General features: G+C 36.7%; 1 protein-coding gene across 1 annotated transcript in view; it reads left to right on the plus strand.

The window, feature by feature from the left end:
- The first annotated feature begins 8,968 nt into the window (after positions 1-8,968).
- Positions 8,969-23,730, plus strand: part of MALRD1 (MAM and LDL receptor class A domain containing 1) — a 288,915-nt gene continuing 274,153 nt past the window's right edge. The window contains exons 1-5 of the mRNA XM_074876823.1: positions 8,969-9,131; positions 13,148-13,288; positions 17,134-17,228; positions 17,307-17,468; positions 21,871-21,964. Of these exons, the coding sequence (XP_074732924.1) occupies positions 8,969-9,131; positions 13,148-13,288; positions 17,134-17,228; positions 17,307-17,468; positions 21,871-21,964 (655 nt within the window). The remainder of the gene's footprint in view (positions 9,132-13,147; positions 13,289-17,133; positions 17,229-17,306; positions 17,469-21,870; positions 21,965-23,730) is intronic.

Here is a 23,730-nt window from a genome sequence, read left to right on the forward strand (position 1 = left end):
TTATGTTCTGCTGGTGGAAAGCACCACTCACTTTCTGTTGAAAGGGTTCACAGAATAGATCTGGATGACTTATATGGAAGTGGTCAAGGATAAAAATGTCAAAATTTTGTATTGTTCTTCACCCTTTTGTATAGCTCAGTATGTAAGCTGTTTGCTATTATTTAGTCATGGGCCATAGCCTTTATATCAATTTGACATGTAGGGTCTCAGGACTCATCAGGGCTTGTCTTGTCCTGTTTGAGCTTGTTTTAACAACTTTCTAGTGGCTAATTCACTATAACCTAGCCCATTTTAGTGTAAGCTCTGTGATAACTATCTACACCAAAGGTCTGAGAAATGTATGTAGTCCCTGAACAAATGACAGCCTTTTATTTCAGCTGAGGATGAGGGAGGCATTGGGTGACTTTCAAACTTCACCTGGGAACCAAGGAGAAGGAAGAAAGCTCTTGCAAGAAGGTATTGCTAAATTAGACCCAAATGTAACCTAGACCAAAGATGAAGGCTCTCTGAATTATGTCCCTAAAAGGGTGTAATTGCCCTTCTGGTGAAGACTTCAGGTTGTTGTTCACTTTCTTGTCTCAATACTCACCCATTCTTCTTGAGGGAGATTGAAACTGCTGATGTTAGGACCCAGAGGACCATTGCAGAGATGAACATGACAGGAAGGAAAGGGTTAGGTACTTGTAAGGTCATGTATGTTAACTGGATTTATGAGGGTTTTCTTAGAAAATTTGGACTATTAAACCAGAAATTGGACTGTTTAAAATCCCTGTCTTCATATTTATGTGTTTCCCTATTAGTCTTGTAAGATTTGGAGTGTAAGAGTTTCATATATTTCAGATTTAAGTTAATTGATGCTGAAATACATCCGCTGGAGTGGGTGGAACAATTCTGCCTCTCAATAGTGTGGTGGACCTTTAATAATTTATCAGTTTGGGGAAATTTTTGGCCTAACTTAGAACTTCTCAAGATTCAAATTTTTCCTCAATGTTTTGATACCATTCAGCTAAAAATCTTCATTAGAGTTGTTTAATGGAGCTGCTGCTTACATAGTTGAAAAAAAATACATGTAGGAATTTGTTCACTCAGATGAGTTGTCTTTTTGATGTGGCAAATACCTAATTCATAGCAGCTGACTGGAATTTTAAATCAGTAAGGTAAAAGCAATAAAAGTTTGTTGCCATACTTGAAATAACCTGTCATGATGTATAACCATTACATTCATTTTAAACTTTGTAATTCAACAGAAACATCCAATAAGTCTGATAAGGACTGAAAAGTATTGCTGCTGAAGGTAGGTAATATATAACTGTGAAAAACAGCAACCATGTTAAACTTTGGAAACAAACACCAGATGATGTAAAACCTCAATCACACCTTTGTCAGCTGCAGTCTGACAATGTGTGGTGCATCTCATAGAGGAATGGATGAGATGAGATAACATTTCTATCTCAGTTTTTGATACACAGCAACTGCATTCAAAGCAACTCTGGAACCAGTTTTGTTTGCTGCAAGAGTACAACCCCCACAGTGGTAGACCCTTGCCATGGCAGCTTCTCTGGCATTGGTACTCTGAGACTTCAAGCTTTTGCAAGAAAAGAAAATCTATCAATTTTCTAGGCAGCTTGTAGATAAAACCATGATGTTTTTTCTGAGAGAGCAGCTGAAAGCTGCTTTGATGCAGGTGTAGTGCATCACTAACTGATAAAAGACCTGGGGAGTAGCAGCAGGCTGACTGCAGAGGTAGGATATGAAATCAGGAAGATCTGGAGGCTGCATGCTAGGCTAAGGTATTTGGGAGTTTTAGGCTGTGAATGGGGTTTAGTTCTTTTTCCTGTGACTGGGGAGAATAATGTGTTTCCTTCAGCTGTTTGGGGCTTGTCCAGCCTGCCAACTCCACACCCTTTCTTAGAAGCAGTCAGGAGTTCTGGAGGTGCTTTGTGTGGCTGAAAGATGGGGATAGTGGCATGGGGGTGTTTTGGGTTCGTTCCCTATTTGGGGTGGCTCTAGAAATATTTGGAGCAGCTTCAGGGTCCCTCTGAGTTATACCTGCAGCTGCTGCTCTATGAGAGTTTTTACAGTAATGGGAAAATTAATAACAGTGACATAATATTTCCTACAGTTCCTTAAAGTGTGAAATTACTCTAAGTATTACATAGCTCCAATTGAAAAATGGTTACTCTAAATACAATTTCTAGTGTAGTCTGGGTTAATTTAAGAAGTGTAACTAAGCATTTTAGACTTAGGATAAAGCTGCTTTATCAAGACAGCACACAGTGACCCTGTGGTTTATTTTAATTAAATTTTTTCCAAATGAAGCACGTGCTCTGAATTTTGTACAACTTCATTGTGTGTTAAGCTTCTATCATTAATCTCCCAAGTGCTTTAATTCCTAGGACTCTTCCCAAATCATGCATGTGCCTTTATTGCATAAAGTTCAACTTTGTATTAATTACACTAAAAGTATGTTTTGAAGGGGCTATTCTCTGTCGAGAATGTCACCTTTTCATTTAATCTCTCTGAAAATCAGAGCTGGAAAGCATCTCTCTGTTATTTTCAATGAAATTGTTTCTTTGGATATCAAGATATTCTCCTTATATTGAAGGTTGACTTACAATGGTTGGAGAAAAGTTACTTGGGACTATTCGTTTCTATTTAGTCTTATTTATCAGGAGGTATCAGAGCAATTCAGAAATGTTCAGACCACTTGTTTACAGATGAGAAAATTGAGATAATTGAGAGTTTTGATTAAGAAAGATTTGTAATAATGTACTTCCTGTATCTTTTTGGGGGGGATAACTGCTAGAAATGTGTGGAGCAAGCATGACTGCTGAGAAACCCTCAGGAGCAATGTCATGCCAGAGGTGTCTTAAAGCCAAAATCAATAATATGGGAAAAACTGGTGGATACATTTATTTATTTTTAATCTGGTTACTAAGGTATATGCTCTGTTGAGACTCCCTGTAGGTCTTAACAGCCTAATTGCCAGCTCTTGGACACATGGACACATTTTAGTACTAAAGATGAATATTGTTGCAGTCACAGCTCTGGTCTGTGCTGATTCTGCTCTAGTTATGGAAGATAAGCCCATGGAGAGTGCTTTCTTCCAGATTTCTCCCTGATCTTGCTGTTTTTTCTGATTTATGTTATGTGTTAACAGACAGAAACAGGCAGATGGACCACGGGAAGGATTTGTTTGCCCTCACTTGCATACCTAGAAGTTATATCAAAGGGTAAGCTTGTTTTATTATTGATGGAAAACCCCAGGCATCTCCAAAGGACCTGTTTCACTCAGAGATAGACATCTTTGGGTGACTTGTGCTGGGAAGGTGTTTGTCTGCTTCTGCTGCCTGCAAAACCTTTGGTCATTGGCTCAGTCTCTAGCAACCAAGGTTAGGATAGATGAATCTTCCAATGTACACAGTTGAGACGGATAGCAAAACTGTTTAATTTGGTTCCAGTTCAATTTTTATAATATATTTTCTCTCCAAACTTTGGAAGAATGCTATATCTATTTATATTTCTTGATGGTGAGGGAAAGACAAGCTCTAGTTCTGAGAGCCATTAAGCATGCTTAGCACATTAGCATTTTGATTCCAATGAGGGGTACATTATTGAAAGAAATGTCCCAACTATTCCTGCACACTGTGACCCAAAACAGACCAGCCATGGAGAGTGTGAAATGGATACGTTTGCATGAGACTAGAGCAGAACTTGAGCTCCAGGAGCACACCTAATATACTTTGACCATTGATGGGTGTTTGATCCATGGGACCACACAGGAGTTAGTTTGACTTAAATACCTTGTGAAATGCATTTAATCATGTGATGTAATAGTTCATGTTACATCAGGTCCTCAGCCCCATGGGTTTCAATCTACAGCTCTGCTCTTGCGAGACAGTGCTACTTGATAAATTAGTTACACCTGAGGAGGACTAGAGGACCACAGAGCTGCTTGTAGCACAGAACAGAACCAAAGTGCTTGGTAGAATGAGGTGATGGAAGAAAGACTTTCCTAATGACTTGGAGAAGACTGTGTGGGAGCAGTATGTGCTGAAATCTATTGGAAGTTTTTGGACTGGAAAGCAAATGCTGAGAAAATCATTACTCCGCTCTACCTCCAATTTCTCTGAAGAAGCAGACAGTAGGTAGAAATGCTTTTTTGCCTGTTCAGAGTTACTTAATACCAATTTATAGTTCTGTCTTATAATGGGATATTGTTTTATGGATTAGAAGCACTTTTGGTAATCTTTTTTCCCCCACTTTGGGGTTGAGAGAGAGAAGGGCAATTCTACTGAGCTCTTGACAGTTCAGAATTTAATTATTTTTTTTCTCCAAGCTCTAGGTGTTGAGACAAATTTTAGCATGTAGTACCCATAGGTATCAGATTAGTCTTTTGTGTCTCCTGTTGATTATTTTCTTTATTTTCCTTTCTATCATCACCTGTCATCTCTTCTTGAATGTGATATTGGGCTATCATTACAAAGATAGAAATTATGCTACCAAAAATTTTCCTGAAGTGTGATATTATTTCAACCTGTGATGTTCATCATACCTTACGGTAATATTATGGGCTTTTTCCTTCACTAGTTGTAACTGTGGTGTTCATGTTGTACGCTGATCAATATATTAAGTTTGGTTTTAACCTCTCAATTGATTTTACTAATTTCTTTTAGCACATGGAGACAGGTGGTAAGAACACTTATCCAGAAACCTTTTTAATCAAATGTATCAATATCTTGGTCCTCTTTAAAGTTAACTATTGAATTAGTGCCATTTAGCTGCAAGCAGACAGTATACAATTATTGCCTTTCACATCAAAGAATTCTGTCAATTCTTGTTAAAAACTGATCAATTTGGAGTTACTCTGATTGCTTGACTTCTACTTTGCAGACATCATTCAGTTCCAATTTGACAGTTAAAAACTAGACCAGTGTTATGATAATACAAATAGTATATTTTTGGGAGAGGGCTCTCAAAATGAAGTCTTAGCTCAATAGTTGTGAATTATTTAAAAATACTATTTTGGTAGTTTTCTTAATGATCAGATAAAATTGTTCTTGCATAAAAAAATTTGTGGAATTTTTTATTAAAATTAATGATGTTTACTAAAACTGTACATTAAGAGAAAACAAGATACGTGCTGAATACTCTGATCATATATAAAAATGTTACAATCTTGCTATTAAAATGTTATATTAAATTTAATGAAATTTTTATTTTTCTGAAGATCTATGTTTTCTATTCTGTAGAACTTTTCCCTGAAAGAAAGTTAGTAGTGGCAGCAAAATTTGAACATTGTTTTCAGATGATGAAACTAATATCCCATTTTTTGAGTTCTTTCCTCTGTTTCATGTGTTGATAATAACTGGCTCTACAAAAACTTAATGGAGAATTACTAACTGCAATCTCTTTTCTGCTTAAGTAGATAACTTTCTGTTGATATGAAAAATAGACTTAAAAATGCAAAGCTTTTTTGGCCCCGTTTCAGGGCCTGTTTGGATTTCTTTATAAGACTTACCTTTTAAAAATCCTAGATTAAATATCTACAACTTTTTCAATAGATTTACTTAAATGAGTAAAAAAAACTGAGAGGGCAATCTCTTTTTCACTTGCAGCAAATGTATTTTGTCTTGGTTTAAATGAAATGAATTAGGCTAAACCAGATAAATCTGGCTTTGGTGTAAATTCAAGCAGTTTTTTATTTTAACTTTTTCTTTTTTTTCATTTTTGAGAACTGCTTGCTTGCTAAAGTAGCTTTGAAAATAGACATAGTGCCTGGCTCTGCTTTTTCTCCTTTTAGTCTTTAGTTTTTCTGCAAAATTTCTCTACTACTTTCAAAAAACCCCTTTGATTATTGCCCATCCTTCTGCTTTACTGACATTCTACATATTTTTACTGATTTATATATCTTCATTCTCCCTCTGCTCCCCCTTTTTCTAAATCTTGATTCTTCTTTCTTTCAGGGTGCTTGCTTTTGAGCACTTTCAGTACTTAAAGTGTTTGTTCTTTTGACTTTCCCTGTGTCTTTTGCTTCTGAATCATTTTGTCCCTTTTTCAATGTTTCTCAGAGCTATGAAGAACTGTGGTGTTCTTGTTGTTAGTTGACAAGAGGGCTGACGCTGTACTTGTCAAGAAACTCTCCTACTTGTACATAGCCACACACTTGCAAAAAAAGACACCTTTTTTTGGTTTTGCACTTTTTGTTAGATCTTCACTGAAATACTATTTTTTTTTCTTCTTCAATAAAAATCCTTGGATGACACCTTAAATGTTTTCTGAATATTTGATGCATTTTTCATCTATTTCCACTCACAACAGATCTTATGGTGATTCTGATTTGTCTGGGTTATGCAATTTTGTTTCTTATTAATGTTTTAGAGCATAATAAAAATGGAAATGGATGCCAGTTTCTGCTAAAGATTACCCTCACAGAGCTTCTATACAGATTTTATGCTACGGACAGGAAAACAGCTTAGAATATTGCAGCAGAAGTTTTAATAAAATGGGAGAAAGCTGAAAGACTGGGAAATCCTGTAATTGTGAAGTACAACAGTGAGGAGGAGTTTACAAGATGTAGGGGAAAAGAAAGAATAAGATGAAATATTGTATGTTGGACAAAATAGATTGGAAAACAAAGCAGCTGAATAACATAAAACACTTAAGCCTTTACAAATGTAGTAATGTGATATATAGAATAGTGGGGATTTTTTATATAAACTTCTAATTTAAACTGGAAGGGAAGCAAGAAATTCAATAATATACATTCTTGATGAACTCTGAGATATATATATATCAATCAATTAAATCTTAATTCATTTATTAGTAGCTCTGCATTTCTTCAGGAAGTTTTCCAATCAGCTCTATGGCCTGGGGACAAAGCGTTAAAACGAAGCACATAAAATGATGTCCATAGAAGGATTGTGATGAAAAGGGTGGAGTTTGAACCAAGTGAGCTGGAAAATGCTTTCTATGCAGAACTGAAACTTTTATTACAATAAACATGTGTCTGCCTCTGGTGTTGGAGATAATAGGGAGTTGCATCAGACCTTGGACTGCTAGTCTTCAGGCAATGTTGGAGTAATAGTCTCTGTAGCCTGACAAAAGACTCCTTAAATTATGAAAATACGGATCTGCAATGATTGCTATGCCTCCCAGACATAGGTTGTCTGTTTCTCTCAGTAGATACTATAGCACTCGTGCTTCCTAATAACATACTTCACTTATAGAGCTTTACTTTGTCTTAATTCTGCTCACCAGGACTAACAGACAAATCAGATGTGTGCAAAGTGGTATGTGCATTCCAGTTATTTGATCTTGGGAATTTACAGGTGAAGAAATCTCCAGAGTTGCTGGCATCAGTAATTTATAGTAAGCTGCCACTTGGACAATTGTATGATCCTTTTAGTAAAGTAATACAACTGTGTCATAAAAGTAGTTAGATTTTTTTTTTTCATCCCACTGTTCCTACTAAAGGAGTGTTGAGTTTACATGATTGTCAGCCTTATTTTGTCTAGTTTTCACAGTCATTTAGCAGTTATCAATGAAACAAGTTGATTCAATCTTCTCTCACAAAGCTGGCTTCTTGGACTGGCTAGATATCTCTCCCCACTCCCCCTCCTCAACCTGAAGATCCTCAGTTCATCCGTGTAAAAGCTTTGTCAGAACTGGTATGTTTCAGTGAAACACAGTTGAGGAATTCAAAGTTGATTTTGCATCAAAGAGATTGCAAATCAACACACTGACTTCTGTTTCTTGTACTGACGGAGTCCTTTTGTACAAGAATGTTTTAGTAATGCCCAGCTCTGCTGGGTGAGCTCTGAATGGCTTACCACATAATGCACTGTAAATCTACAAATACTCTTCTTGACAGTTTAATAAGGAACTGTTGTGTTGACTCTGACTATACACTTTTTCTTCTAAATGCACTATTTCAGAACTAGTCATTACGCAAATTATGGGTGTGGAGTGGAGGTTATATCTATAACTAAATAACCCTGGACAGAGACTGAATATATTGGCGGGGTTGATTATTGATATATTAAGGGTTGATATTGATGGTAGTTTCCCCATATGATGTATTCCTGCACTGGGTGGCAAATTATTATTTTGACAAATTTGGACTGTGCTCGTTTGTATGATCGTATTGTTCACTGTTCATATGAATTCAAATATGGGATCCTAGATATGTGTAATTTTTTCCTTACTTTGGAAAGACTAGTAGTATCACACAGAAAATTATTTTTCCACAAAATACGGGAATCTAGTAACTTGGAAAATATTCATTAGTAGCCAGTCCATTCATGTATTTATGCAGATTGTGGTTGCAGATATGATTCTATTAACAACCAGGTACTCTAAAGTAATTCAGTCATTATCTACAGTTGTAGCCCACGTAAATGATAAATAGGTACCACTTTTAACTATCAGCGTCATATGTCTACAGACTGAAAATTCTAAATCTTTCCGTAGATCAGTCACTTACAATCCCTTTGATGCAAAATCAACTTTGAATTTCTCAACGGTTTTCTACATTCGATACACGAACTTCATAAGTTTTGTAAGCATTTGTCAGCTCCCTCTGAGAGAAGAGATCTTTATGAATGTTGGTCACTTAGTAATTCTATTCTGTTTTCCTGTTATGTTCTTATCTAATATATTTGCAAACTATTGGGCAATACATCCAATCAGTAAGTTAATGATATACAGTTGACTTGCATAGCATGCACCAACATTTTTTAGTCATAAACCAATGTTATAATTCAGTTAAATATTATCTAAAGACACACAGGTTGAAAGTCACTGCTTCATAGAAGTTATATAAGCTGTAGATTCAGAAAGTGAGGTTCTAAAATAATCTTTTGGAGAGATGCATGTAAACACAGCTTCTTTAAAGATGCTTCATGACCAATACTAGACAGTCAAAGTAATTATTTTCCAGGTGAAAGCTTGAATAGTAACAAAGCCCATGAACAGATCCTTATTCTTCTGTGCATTTTATTGTTTTGCTCTGGTAAATACTCAGTCATCTACAGGAAGTGGATGCCAACGTGGTGATGGCTCCTCTGCTCCATCTGGGGAACTGTGCGTTTTCACCAACCAATGTGGAGAGAGCAGTGATGAGAAACACAGTAAGTCTCAGTGGCCTTCGTCATAAGTGTGATATGGTTCGATAACTGAATGCGGCAGCAAAGAGAACTAGGGGGGGATATTTTTTATGTTGCAAAAATGTTTGGGAATTAATTTTTTTCCCCACCCTCTTCTTCATTTCATTTTCTAAGACGGTTTCTTCCTGCTTCAGTTTGATTTTTCTATACAGTGCAAGTCTTTCATAAATATTCATATGGATATTACATAGCAAAGCAAGTGTTTCCTCATCCATCTAAATTCAATGGAGTTTTAACAAATATTACTTTTTTTCCTTAATTCATGGTAAAATTGTTGCTGAAATTCAGGTTTCATCCAAAATGCCTAGATCAAGGTATAAGACACAACAGCATTTTTTCAGTCTAGACAAGGAGGAAAATTTTCTTGAATTCATGAACTGATAATCCTGGCCTAATTTTTGTCACATTCAGAGGCTATGAATACAGTTGTTGCTGTTTCCCTTAAGGGATCTAAGCAGTGAGAGTGATTTTTTTTAATTGCTAGTGTCTGAGTAAATTTGCATCAAAAATCTACTATTTCTAGAATACTGTAAGACAAAATGATGCTGCAATTGATTTCATACAATGTGTAAGATACTCCTGTTCTTTGAGGATCTTGGTTCTGGAGTGTAAAGAAGAGCTTGGATTTATCAAAAATTCTAATTTTAATTAAAAGCTTATCTAAGTTTTTCCACTCAGTGTCCAGCAAAGGAATCTACCATATTTGTTGTGTTTTTAAGGTTTAGCTTTAAATTTAAAGTAGATTGTCCTTAGATGAGCCTGTGCACGCTGAAAAATGCTGATTAGAGCATGTGAGTGATCACTGAGTTCAGCTGAAATCTGTGAAAAAAAGCAGTAACTTAAATCCAGATTCCTCAAATCACAAATGTGTGTCCAGATACATGTTGCTTTTCTTCTTCCAGTATGACTCTGTTTTATTCAAATATGATGCAGATACCTGTTTGGAACAGGAGTCTAGAATCAACTCTAGGATACTTGATTTTTTTTCCTCTGTAGGTAAGACAGTTGTTAAGACTGTATTGGATATCAATACATTTTGTAACTTTATTGTGCTGTATTAAAATATATTAAATGCCAATGGCTGGAAATTATGCCTGTTGAACCCTCTGATGTGTGACTAACACATCTCAAGTTAGTGGGTTTTTTTAATCACTTGCACAAGAGATGGTTATTCTACATTTCACTGCATAGCCTTGAAATCCTCATCATGCTTGGTCTTGGTTTCCATAAAAAGAGCATTTTCTCCAGGCAGCACTTTCTGTTATGATTGCAGAATATGCAGCGAGAGATGCAATCTTCCATTAATTTTTTGGAGGCTTTTTACACTTGTTTGCTGAGGGAATACTGCTATAGACAAATGCTTATATGAAAGTAGAGAAATTAAATGTTGCTCCAAAGCCTAGTTTAGAAAAATGAGCCTGTGGGTTCTGTGAAAGTCCTAAATACCAAATAATGTTGTATTTTAAGTATGGATGAGCAAGAGGTATGGAACTAGGCTCTGAGTGACAGGCTGTGGATGCTGGGGCTGCTAAGATTATTCTCTGGATCACTGAAGGAGAGGTTGACTGTCAGACATAAAGATAGAGATCAGGGTGTCAAACTGAAGATTCACCCTGCTGCCACCCACCCTTCTGATTTAGGATTACTGCAACATTATTTTTCTACTTAGGTTTCAGCTCTCTGATCTCATGTTCATGACAGGTCCCTGATGTTTGATTTGGGCCCTACTTTGGTTTAAGGATGTTTCTGCACTGAAAATATATCAAAATTCGAATTTTGGATGATGTATTCTTATTGTCATTTTGGACTTCATATGTGGCTGGTTAGTGCTTTGCCACAGCATTGGAAAAGGAGCAGAATACGCCTTAATCTGAACTACTATTGCAAAATATTCAATAGGGGATGAATGCTAACTAACTACTCTTAAAAATATTTTGTTCCCAGAATATCGCAAACTGAGATTTTTATACACATACACACTTGAAATAGAACCTTAAACTGTAGTCTGTTTCTGTGGGACTTGGAATTTTTCCTTAGAGGTTATTTTAAGTATTTGTTTTGTTCACAGGAAATTCTGCAAAAAAGTATCTAGAACATCCCACACGTTTCTTCCTTCCAGCCTTTTCCTCTTCAAGCAGTGATTTTTATCTCTGTAAATCTATCTTCCAGCAAATTTACATTGGTTTGCTTTTAAGATATATTTTCTGTGAAAATGAATATTGCCTTGGAAAATAATAATGAACGATCAAAGATTTTTTTTTTAAATTAAAAATGTACTGTTCTTGCCATTTTGTACATATTGATTTTAAATTGTTTTTTCAACTATGAGAATTCCCAGGGAAATATTGAATGTGATTTTGGTGTATTTTATGTAATGGTAAACAGATATGCCTCAGCAGTATTTGTGCTTTTGATGAACCACGGACATGCTTTTCAGCCACTTAAAGAGCTAACGAATAAAAGAAACAATAAAATGTTGGTTGATGAATCAGCCAATCTGTACATTAACTTGAGTCTGGAATGCTTACGTGAATTATATCCATTTTCCCCTCTCTCGCCTTATAATTAATTGTTCCAGTAAGTTGATGTGAATATGAAAGCCATAAAATTGGACATCATAGAGTGACCACAAACGCTGCACTTATAATTTAAAATTATCAATGAACTGTGATAACATAGAATAGACCAAAAGCATTAACAGGGGCCTGAGTGAGCACCAATTTGAGAGGGAGTGCAAAGGCATTGTAGTTCTCGGGTCTAACCAGAATCCTGATTAGAAGGCAGAGGCTTAACCTATCCTCTGCTGTGTAACAGAAAATGCAGGTGAACTGAAAGCTTCCACACAGTGCATGAAATCTGGAGATGGTCCCACATAACAGCCATTCTGCTTGGGGTGAAATTGCAATAAGCTTGTTCTTGACAGATGCATTTGATTAGACTTTATTTTTTTAAATACTTCCACCACTGCAATAAGTGGTTGAACAAATGGGGCTGTCCAGCCAGTCAGGCACATGTAAGCTGTTTCATTCAGCTTGGATGTGATGCAAAAATGGCTTTCTGAAACCAGAGCAGAAAAAAACATCCATCCATCCATCCATCCCTCTCAATATGCAATTATTTATCTGGTCACATATTCACTGCAAATGCTCTGAATGAACAGGTATACCAAGCTGGGTCCTGTGCCAGAAGGTTCTGCTTCCTTTTCTAACCTATGCTGCCCTACAGGGGAATGTGGAAGGGAGAGAAACAGTCCTTCCCCACCACATTGCTATGTGCACTGGAAGAAATAAGTCAGATGAAAGGTAAATGGGGAGACCATGTCCTTTTGAGGACTTGTTTCAGCTCTTCGCTGAACAATGTGGTTTCTGCTTTAATGCAGCAGCTTAGTAAAGACGACGAGCACTGGTAAACTGTGGAGTATGTCAGATGATGAGAGCCTCACCTGTCATAAGTTATGAGGCCTTAGCGGGTTTCTGGGAATGGGCTTACCCTCCAAGTTCCTGAAAAATGCAGTCTGCAAAATGGTGAAATAAACAGCAATGAAAAAAAAATATTTTTGCTAGCTGGTTATTTCCTCATGTTGAGTCTTTGTTTTTCTATGCAAGAAGCCTGGATAAACAGAGGATATACTGAAACTCTTCAGCTGATAGCTGCAGTGTATTTTAAGAACAGCTTCTGCATAAAAGATATGTAGACAAGTAGGTGGGAAACTGTCCTACATAACTTGTTTCATCTGGTGTGGGGAGGGCTTGGTGGGTTGTGGTTTTTGGGTTTTTTTTCAATGTTCATTCTCTTTTGTCTCTTTTCCACTGCCCTGTTTCACTTTGTTCATGATTTAAAAATTCTGGTGTTTCTTACTTCTTTTAGGAGGCTCTTTTGAGTGTTTCTGTGTGCTAATTAAATAGCAAGCAATGGTGAGAACATATCCCTTTGCTTCTGTTTTTGAGGTTTTGATTTTTTGTTTGCTTGCTTCAATTCAGGTTCCTCCAGTGAAAAGTGTGATTTTGAAACTGATCTATGCAAAGCTCTTAATAAATTGAATTTACAGCCTGGATGGATAAGAAGAAATGGCATATCTGTCATGGGACCACCATACTCTGACCACAATGGGAATGACAGTGGTGAGAATCCTCATGTTCTTTGAAGGAACCATGGGCTCTTACAAATTATGTAGTTCTCTATTTTATTTTCTTAATTATACTAATTTCTTGATAGCTCAGTTGTATTCTGCCACATGTTTTCTGAGCACTTGTGTCCAGGTTTTTAGGTGATTGTAATTACAATAACCCAGAATTCCAGAAAAAAAGACAATATTCCAAAAAGCAATTCTTGTTCTCATGGAGGAGCAAGTAATCTGTCATCAAGAGTCATGTTTATCTACCTGAGTGACCTTTACATGTTTTGGAGAGGAGATATCATGTGATAATTTCGGTCTTGATGGCTGCAAAGTTTAGAAAGAAGTATTGGGTCCCCCATTTTGTGATGTATTTTCTTCTCTTCTTTGATTGCTGAATGCCCAGCTGTGTGTATCTGTTATCTGTGGCTAATATTACTGCTCCAAATATTTTGAGAGAAGATGACTTTGGATCTGGGGACAGGAAGAGCTTTGGTAGCCTGTTTGAGCCAGCTTCTCTCTAAATTGTATTGCAATTCTGCCTTGCATCAAAGACTGTCCCTCAACCAAGTAAGTCATTGTCCCTGTTCTCAGACAAAATATGTCCCTTATACTTGTGCAATTGCCAAGTTAACCCTGCATTCCCAAACCAGGCTTCTTCCTTCTGTAATATATGATTCTTTTCATACCTTGAGTCAACTTTTTTAGCTGCAGTAAGCCTTCTCCTGCTTAAACAAGTGCCGATTTAAACTGATGTTAACACAAAAATTTGAGTAACTACCAAAACTTTTTCATAAACAAATTTTATTTCAAGTTGTGAAACACTTTCATAACACCTCTTCTCATCAAGAATCAGGTAAAAGAAAAATACTATGGAATAAAAATATAACAAACTGACTAGAATCAAAATTAATTAACCAGGCAACAGTCTTGCTCTAGTTGAAGTTTCTAGGGTTTGTGCTTGAAGGGTAGGATACATCACATCAGGATGAAACAAAGATCTAAAAGATATCCTTGCTTATAACCAATAAAAAAATATTTATCTTGTGAAAAAATGCTTATCTTGTGAAGAACTGGTAGGGAGGGGAAAATCTGACTTATGCAGACACCCAAAGCCAGAAAAAGATTGAGAACCATCAATTTCAAGTGTTATAGAGGAAGCAAACTGTTCAGTCACATGTATATTCCCATTAACTTGTTTTGGGTGCTCAGTCACCATTGAATCTGCCAGGTCTGAATTGTGCGGTAGCCATATTAATCTAAATTAATCAGATGATCAGATAACAGAAAGCTTGAATACTTGTACCTATTCAGCTTTCTGAGAGGCTGTGTACTGAGATCTGTGAACTGGATGTCTAAGGAGATTTAAATGTATTTGGTTATTTCGGTTTTCTACCCGGAGAGTGGATAAACTGTACTTTCATTTTCTGAATGCGTGTTCTAATCACCTAGGAAATATCTATCTCCTTATGGCAGCTATTCAAGTTTTCCCACTGCTGGTGACTCAACAGACTGTGTAATCAGTTTTGTGTTGGTTCCTGCTTAAAGACCAGAAATTATATTGTATGGTAACAATTGAGCAGAGTATGTTCTATGTCAGAGTATTAAAGGAAAGACTTCCTGCCTTCAGGATAAGTAATTGCACATGCAGGAGAAAGAGAAGAGCAAAGATCACTTGGTAGATGTAACTCCTTTGAAGATTTATGTAATCATTTACCAGAAGCCAACACGTTTTTTTCAGTTCTGCCTCTTCTTACTGTTCTTATACTCACTGAAAATGTAGTTGAACAGACTAGTGACAACCACTTTAAAAAAAACAAAACCAAAACCAAAAAAACCCCAACAAACCACAAAAGAAAACACAGCCTGTTTTTACTAATTGAAACCTGTTATCTATACAGAGCTTTAATGTAAAATCACTGTTCAAGGAATTTCTTAAAATTACAATTCCTCCCCCTCTTTGTAAGACTTAAAATTCCTGTGGCAGGTGAAATCTGATCTTGTTTGTGCATCTTAGATACATTTATCTTTAGGGAACTAAAAGAAAAAAGTTCAAAATGTTATGGAAGTTAAAAACCAATGAAACAGATTGGAGTCAGGGATAGGGCTCTGCTGAGGCACCAAGCCATCTGTTATCAGTAGGAGAAACATCCTTGCAGCTGGCAGGCTCTGAAAGTACTGCTTGAGCAGTCATGAAAGGCCTAAAACCTGGGAGGAGCATGGCCATTGCTCTGGTATCAGGCTGCAAAATGCTTTTTTGTGGTGGTTGCTTAGATGGCTCCAGCACTGTGCTAGTCTTATGGTCCTTTGTCAGTGACTTTCCAGTTGCACTCAAGGATGAGAGGTCAGGGTGGGTAGTTTTATAAATGAAGTATTTAGATGTTCCTACATATCCTCTGATATTTGGCCAAGAAGGCTAATGGCATCCTGGCTTGTATCAGAAATAGTGTGGCCAGTAGGGACGGGGAAGTGATCTTATCACTGTACTTGGCACCGGTGAGGCTGCACCTCGATTACTGTGTTTTGGGCCCCTCGCTACAAAAAGGACATTGAATTACTCGAGTGTGTCCAAAGAAGGGCAAAAAAGCTGGTGAAGGGTCTGGAGCACCTGAAAAGGGTCTTATGAGGAGCTGCTGAGGGAAGTGGGGTTGTTTAGTCTGGAGAAGAGGAGGCTGAGGGGAGACCTCATTGCCCTCTACGACTACCTGAAAGGAGGTTGCAGAGAACTGGGGATGTAACAAGCGATAGGACAAGAGGGAATGGCTTCAAGTTGCGCCAGGGAAGGTTTAGACTGGATATTAGAAAGTATTTCTTTACAGAACGGGTTGTTAGGCGTTGGAATGGTCTGGCCAGGGAGGTGGTGGAGTCCCCATCCCTGGAGGTGTTTAAGAGTAGGGTTGACATAGCGCTGAGGGATATGGTGTAGTTGGGAACTGTCAGTGTTAGGTTAATGGTTGGACTAGATGATCTTTAAGGTCTTTTCCAACCTAGATGATTCTGTGATTCTGTAGTAATCTAATTTTAGGACTTATTTTTTTATTCCTTCAGTCCCACTTGGGTTTTTTACTCCTTCATCTTTCTCCTTTCATTTACATGTTAATGTCACAGGGCAGCAGTTTACCTGACATTGCTTGGAGTTTGGGAAGAAAGACAGAAGAGAAAGGAAGAAAAAAAAAAAAAGATTGAACCTTTTTTTTCCCCTTCCATTCTTTAACATCTCTGAAATCTCATGTTCAGGAAGAGCCAAATTTTGACTAGCAGTATTCAATATCCTAAAATAGGGTGGTTGCCTTCCATCTTTTAGAAAACCTGAAACAATATGGTCAGGAAGAGACACAATTGGTCAAAAGGCATAGCGACAATCATATTTCACTGACTCTTGTTGATCTGTTACACTTTCAAGTAAAGTAACGATTTAATTTGGAATTGTTTTGTAACTGGGAAGATAATGGTATCTTTAATCTTAGTGTGGAATTCTGAAGACGACCCTTTATATTGGGAGTGTGTACAGGGATACCATAACCTCCTCTCTGCACTGAGGCAGTTTTCTGAGCAGCCAAAAAACAGACCCATGTCCTGTTGAACAAAGGAACATGATAACTTCCTTGAAATCCTTTCCTACTTGAAATTTCAGCAGGAACTTGGATGAGTACTTTGTCAATATTTAATATGAACAAAAGCTTGGCACACATTGGCTACAAGTGTGATATGAATCTCTTTTGGGGAAAAAATTCTAGTTGACTTTTTAGTTATTAATTCAGACCTCTATGTATGCCTCTTCTTGTTTTAATGTTGTATTTTATATAACTTTTCTCCAAGCTTCTAAGATATCTTTTTTATTCCTTTTAACAGCTTATTTCCTCTCATTGTCCTCTGAAATGCGGTCCTCTTCTGCAACTTTAAGGACCAGTGTTTTTCTTCCAACTGACAAAGAACACATTTGCCAGGTATTTTGAGGCATAGTCCTTGTATTTCATTGTTTGTCATAGTACTTTCCAGGCATAATCGGACCTTTTTTGTCCTAGATCACATTTCATTATTGGATCAGTCAAACGAGTGGAACATTGATGGTTGGGTTTCAAAAACACTCTGAAGATACTATTACAAACATCTGGCAAGTTTCAGGAGAACTGCAAAATCAGTGGAAAGCAAATACCATCACAATCAATAGCACTGAAGAGTATGAGGTTGGTAAATTGCGGTGACTGTCACTTGTTAAACGGTTTATAAATGGTGGGTTTTTTAACAAATCAAAGCTAAATATTTTGTAAATGGAAAACGTTATTGTGAGGTAAGAGAGAGAAGCCATTTGGAATGTCATAGTTGCCATTAACAAATACTGTTTGTTTTTATCTCTTGGTGTTAAAACTAATGCCAAACCTTACCTAAACTGTGCATGTCTTAAATAAAACAATCAATCTCACTGCATCACAAATTATCTACCTGCCCATAGAGGTGATATACTTGGGATCTTAACTTTCAATACAGAATTCCCTTAGCCTCGATCTAACTGTATCAATAAAGTCAAGATTTAATTTATATAGGGAATACCATTCTCTCATAGAGATACTGTTCTGTAGGGATGCTTCAAATAACAAATACTGTACTTAACTATTCATTGTAGCTTTGAGCCTTTGTCACAGAACACATGCATACGGTTTTATTTTGCTCAAAGCTGCTGAAAAACAGTGCAAGCCTCATAGGCTATTTAAATGTTTTTACATGTGCATTTACACAAAACATTAACACAGGAAATGTAACTTAGGGCTATAATATCGTGGATGATGTATCCTCACTGTTATGCATAATACTGGAGGGAAAGTGGAAAGCAGAGAAGACTATCAGGCATTTTCTTCTACAGAAGTTACTGTGAAGAATTGGTTAGTGTACAAACCTGAAGGCGTGAGAGCACAACCTCATTTCGATAAATCATGAGAGTAACATAATTACTTAACTTGCAGAGGTAGCATTGTGTTAAAGCATCCAACAAGATCTGGATTTTTGAAGTAATACTTGCTTGCTCAGCCCTGACTGAGAATGTATGTTATAAAATACCTGTACCTAACTCAACACAAGTATCAATGTTGTTACTTGTCAATAACTTACCTCTACCTGATATGAGTGTACGTATAGCAATCTGAGATTGTGCCGGAAGGTTTTAATTCTAGATATACATTTTCATGCCTCATATTGTTTAGAAAATTGAGTGAGTCTGGGAATGACTAATATCATATGGTATCTTCTTCCTCTCAATTGCTGGATCAAATGTTAATTAGATTATTGCTGCAATCTTTGTTATCCTTTGGTCTTTAAAGCTGGACTGTGCCCATCAGTTCACTCTATAAAGAGGCACGTGTCAAACATACTGCAGTAATCATTGCAACTGACTAAAGAAATGTAGCTGAGCACCCCACCAAACCTAGATCCTGAAGCTGAGCAAACTTTCTGCTTTGGTTGCATGTTTTTCCTCCAGTGACAACTTGCAAGGTTCTGGTCACACAAGTGAATGCAATTCATATGCCCTTTTGCACTTGTTCTTTTGATATGACAAGATCTTTAAACCTACAGGGCTACCTGTGGCATTTTTCAAGATAAAATTTTGATGATTAAAGTTTCTATGGAAAAAAAATGGATGGGAATAAATGTTTTTTTGGGCAGTGTAGGAATCTCTTTGAAATAGAGTGCTTGGGTATTTTTGTCCATTTTGCAAACACACTTGAAGTGAGATTTTAATTAAAATCAATCTTCACTACTTGTTTTCTTTGCTCATCTTGATGTTGACTATTAAATAATTTTTGTACATTCCTGAAAAACCAAAAAAAGTTTTGATTATGGGGTAGGTGATTTGGTTTTGACTCTCAAAAATCTCCATCTGTAGGGAATTCTGAAATACAAAGATTATCACTGCTTTAATTACTGAACACACGACAAGCTCAGTATGTCTGTTTTGGCTGGCTTTTGGAGAACTGGATCATGGATTGCTCTCCTAAACTACCTTCCTCTTGTTCTATTGAGAACAAATTTCTGTCTCCTAGACTTCATTAAGGGAAATGGTTCTGGGCTTGGGGTTCGATTCACTTTTGTCTTCGTGTTTGATTCCTCTCTTCCCCTTGGACTTCGTTGCTGCACTGGGAATCTGCCCCCATGGCTGCACTTGTGGTGGAAGCCCAGACTGTGTTAGATGCAGTCTACATTCCCATTACAGCTGTCCTTGCCACTGAAGGAGCTGCAATGTTAATTTGTTCTAACGGCCATAGATATTGCATATTTAGGCAGGAATTATTTATTACAGTTATGAGCAAACGGTGTCATTAAATAGACATTTTCATTACAGATTTTTGGACTGAAGAAGCTCTAGACTTTGTGAGAGGGAAAAATGAACAATTTCTTGCTCAAATAAATGTGGATGGGAGTCAGTTTGGTTAGTATCAGACTGAACTCCTCAGGAGAGGGCATATGAGTATCTGTGCCAGATAAAGCCTGGGTAAGTTTTTTTTCAAGGCCTGAGAGCAGCTGGAGGCATCTAACATGATTTTCTGTCATCTGGAAGAGGGGAAGTTAAGACATGATGAAGAAAAAAAATAGAACTGACACTTTTCTAGAGAGATAGGTTCAGAATTGCAGCACTGACTCTGATCCGACTTCAGTCAGTAGTAAACCTTTCATAGACTCCCCTCCTGTAGTCAAACACTTTTAAATAGAAACAGTGGTTTGTTCTGTCATTGGAAAAACTTCCCCAGGTGTTCAGAATACCAGGATGTGTTGAATGTCTACAACATCAGTCAGCAGGAAGCTCTTTCTAGTGACATTGATAAAACATACATTTAAAGCAAGCTTCTTAAATCCAACCTTTTATTATATTGACCAAGTAAACAAACTGTTCATGAGTTTTGACGAAACACAAGTTAAATACTTTGTGTGCTCCTATGGAAGCGCCACCTCTAATTTTGCACCAGCAACATGAGAGAGCACCTCTTTAGCATTGTCTAAATCACTGTGTCTCACTTAAAAATAAAATCTGACTATGAAGCCCTAATTGCAAGATATATATATATATTTACTATAAATTAACTTATAAATATTGACTTCACAATGAAAATATCACTATGAAAAGGACAAATATTTGTCAAATCCTTGATATTAAAAATATTTCTTGTGTTTTTAATTACAAAACAGTGCACTAGATTGGTTTAGAACCTTATCTGAAACCATGTAATCATAAAAAAAGACAATATGAATATAATATTTGTCCTACTGGTGATGTTACCAAAGTATACATCAACTATACCTGTTGCTGCAGCAACATAATTCAAATTATTGTTTTCTGAAACAAACAGAAAGAAAAATATATAGACGTGTGTATATATAAAAACAAACTAGATGTGGATTTCTCACTGGTGATATGGCAGCTAACATTACATCTGTCTCTGGTTGAATAATGCCAGGATAATTTGACTTTACAGGCTGCTATGTTTCTTGTGCAGGTCAACTACAGCTTAAGAAAAACAAATTAACAAACAAAACCCCAAAAACTCACCCCCCCAAAAAACCTCAACTCATACCATAATGATCATATCCTTGGCTGAGTTGTGTCATTTTGTACAGTGGAATATTGTACTCTTGATGATAATTTATAGGATAAATGCAGGTTTTCTCTTGCAGTCTCTTAAACTATGAACTAAATTGCCCCTGAACTCTAAATATAATATTTGAAAACTTCTTATCTAGCTAACACTGTACATGCACTATTAAGAGCTAGAATGTACCTCCAGGTCAGTTGTGCCTCCAGAACTCTGGAAAAGCCTGGAGCTGTAACATCCCAAAATATGGCTAGGGAATAATTTAAGGAATGTTATTCATATGATTGATTTGTTGGGTCATTTTGATTGGTGTGGTTTTTTGTTGGATTTTCCCAAGGTCTGTGGTTGATCAGTCCCTTTCTACATCACTGTTGAAAAACTGTGGTAGTTTCTACATTTATAAATGTAGATTGATATCTGCCCTTAAGATGGAAATGTAAAATATTTGTAACTTCTTGTGTATAGAAGACTTTGTTAGGAAAAAAAAGAAAAATATCACCATTGTAATATTAGAGCAGAATAACAGTTGACCAAGTACTCCTCAAGGTTTGTTTTGGCTAATAGCTTGATGAAAGCCTTCTGACTAATGGTGTTTGTTACTCTCTTTGCTCCAGGTCTCTGATAAATTCTGAAAACAAGCAGAAAACGTTCATATTTCCAGTCTATGGTGGAATAATGGCTTGATAAAACACAAAATCTTTTGTATTTCTTAACTGTCACGATCCTTGCTTAAATTTTAATGTATTTTATTGTGGTTTTCAGATCCTTCCTGTTAAATGCTGCTTCACTCTTGAGTTAGATGATTAGACTATATATCTGTGTTGACGAGCCACAGAGATGTGAAAAAGCCAGGGTGGTAATCCTCCAAAATTGTTAATTGCATTATTTTGGTTCTCATATTTCTAATAGAAACTCTATGGACTAGACTGGCATACCTTGGGATGTTTTTTCTCTTGTCTGTGACACTGATTAATGCCATTTCTTGTTGATTTGCTGTTAATCTCTGCAGGTTATCTTTTGGGGGATGGTGGAGACCCGGAGACAAGGTGAAACTGTTGCCATTGATGATATTACTTTCAGTGAAGGATGTTCTCTGGCATGTGGTAAGAATACCTGTTTTTCAGGACACAGATCATTTTACTTTGTCTTTCCCTTGGACTAGAAGGGAAAACATGAAGGAAAGCCTTTTGGTATTCAAATGCTTTCTTAACTCCATAAGTGTTTTTGTCTCTCTCATTTTCATTTCTCTAAACCATCATCTGTTTTATCACATCTAAACACAATTACAAACAATGACAATAAATACCTTAAGAAATCTGGTACGGTATAAATGTAGCTTACTGCAGCCAGGAGATCACTAAGGCCTCAGTGGGCAGAAAAGATCTACTGGTTTTGGCCGAAGAATTGATGAGTTCAGCCAGCTCAGGAAAAGCTTTGGAGCTGCTTTAGGGAGATTACCAAGGCACCTCTGCGTGGTTTTAAATGTGTGAAGGTCCTGATCCTCAGTTGTGTAGTGGGGCTATTTTGTTCTGCTCTACTACATCCAAGAGCTATAACATCAGGCTAGTCAGCTCTGCAGCCAAACCATTCATGCATGTCAGGATTCTTTAGCAAAACATTTCCTATTTCTCTTTTCAACCCAATGTATTTCCATGGGAAAGGAATATTACCCATCCTAGCATAAATTAAATTGCTTGCTGCTCTGTATTACACAAGAAGATTGCACTGTGCACCTATGTCACACCCTCAGGTGAGCACAGCCCTGATTCAAAGCACTTTCCTTGTTTTCCTGCCTCTGAGCTGTTCTCAGGCCCTGCGACAGGCACTGAGAGTTCAGTCTTAAATTTAACTTGAGATATGGAATGCAGTGTTTGACATAGACTAAGCTAGGTTACATGATTGGTTTTGTATACTGTGGTCTAAAATAAAGCTCTCTATATTCCCTAGTAGGAAAAACTATTGAAAATAGATGCACATGGTTATTAACATATTAGAGTGCTGAGCAATTGTAGGCAGATCACAGTAAGAACAAGATACAAATCCTAGTATAATGATTCAGGCAGGCATACATATTTATTTCAAAGAGGATCTGTATTGGGGAAATAAAATTTCAGGTAACTAAACTTGGTCATGTAAGTCTCCATGCTTCAACCTGCTTACAATGTAGAAATATAGAAGCAAATGTTATATAAATATTTTCATGCCAGGGCCCATCTTGCTTTTCTGTTTTGTAGAGGTTTTCTAGCAGTACTGCTTAGTGAGCAAAGATGATAATTTAAAACTTTGTGCATACTTGTCTATGAACTCAGGTAAGTTTACAATGTGCTTTCTTTGAAAAAATGAATTTGAAACTGACAATGAAAAGAGGACATATGTGTGTTTCTCCCAACTTCTTTCTGTTCCTTGGAGGGTTTCTGCAGATGAAAGGGCAGGTTTAAAATTGAAAAAAAATGTATTGTTAAATTCTATCAACCTATATAGTTGCTTAACCAATTCCCACAGGAGGATATAAATCTCTGTACAAATATACTGGCTTTTTTCATAAACAAAGTGCTTCTAAAGGAAAAAAAAAAAAAAAGAAAAAACAAATCAGCTATAGAGATGACAGTCTCAAAGAGATGAAAAAATCAAAAATTGAAACAGAAACAGGATGTATTCACCAGAACTTATAAAAGTAGGTGTTAAATTTAGCTTACATGACAGCTGTTGAAGTATATGGTGTGGCATACAGATTGAGCTGCTGTACTGTTAAGTACCTCAGGTATATTCTAATAAGAACCAGTTGTTCTCCTGTGCTTCCCCATTAGGAAAAGTCAGCTTCATTAGGTGACATCTAAATTTCTCACAGCAGGCAAAAACAGGGTCAAAA

The sequence above is a fragment of the Strix uralensis genome, chromosome 1 (assembly GCF_047716275.1).
Source record: "Strix uralensis isolate ZFMK-TIS-50842 chromosome 1, bStrUra1, whole genome shotgun sequence".
In the NCBI taxonomy this organism is placed as follows: domain Eukaryota; kingdom Metazoa; phylum Chordata; class Aves; order Strigiformes; family Strigidae; genus Strix; species Strix uralensis.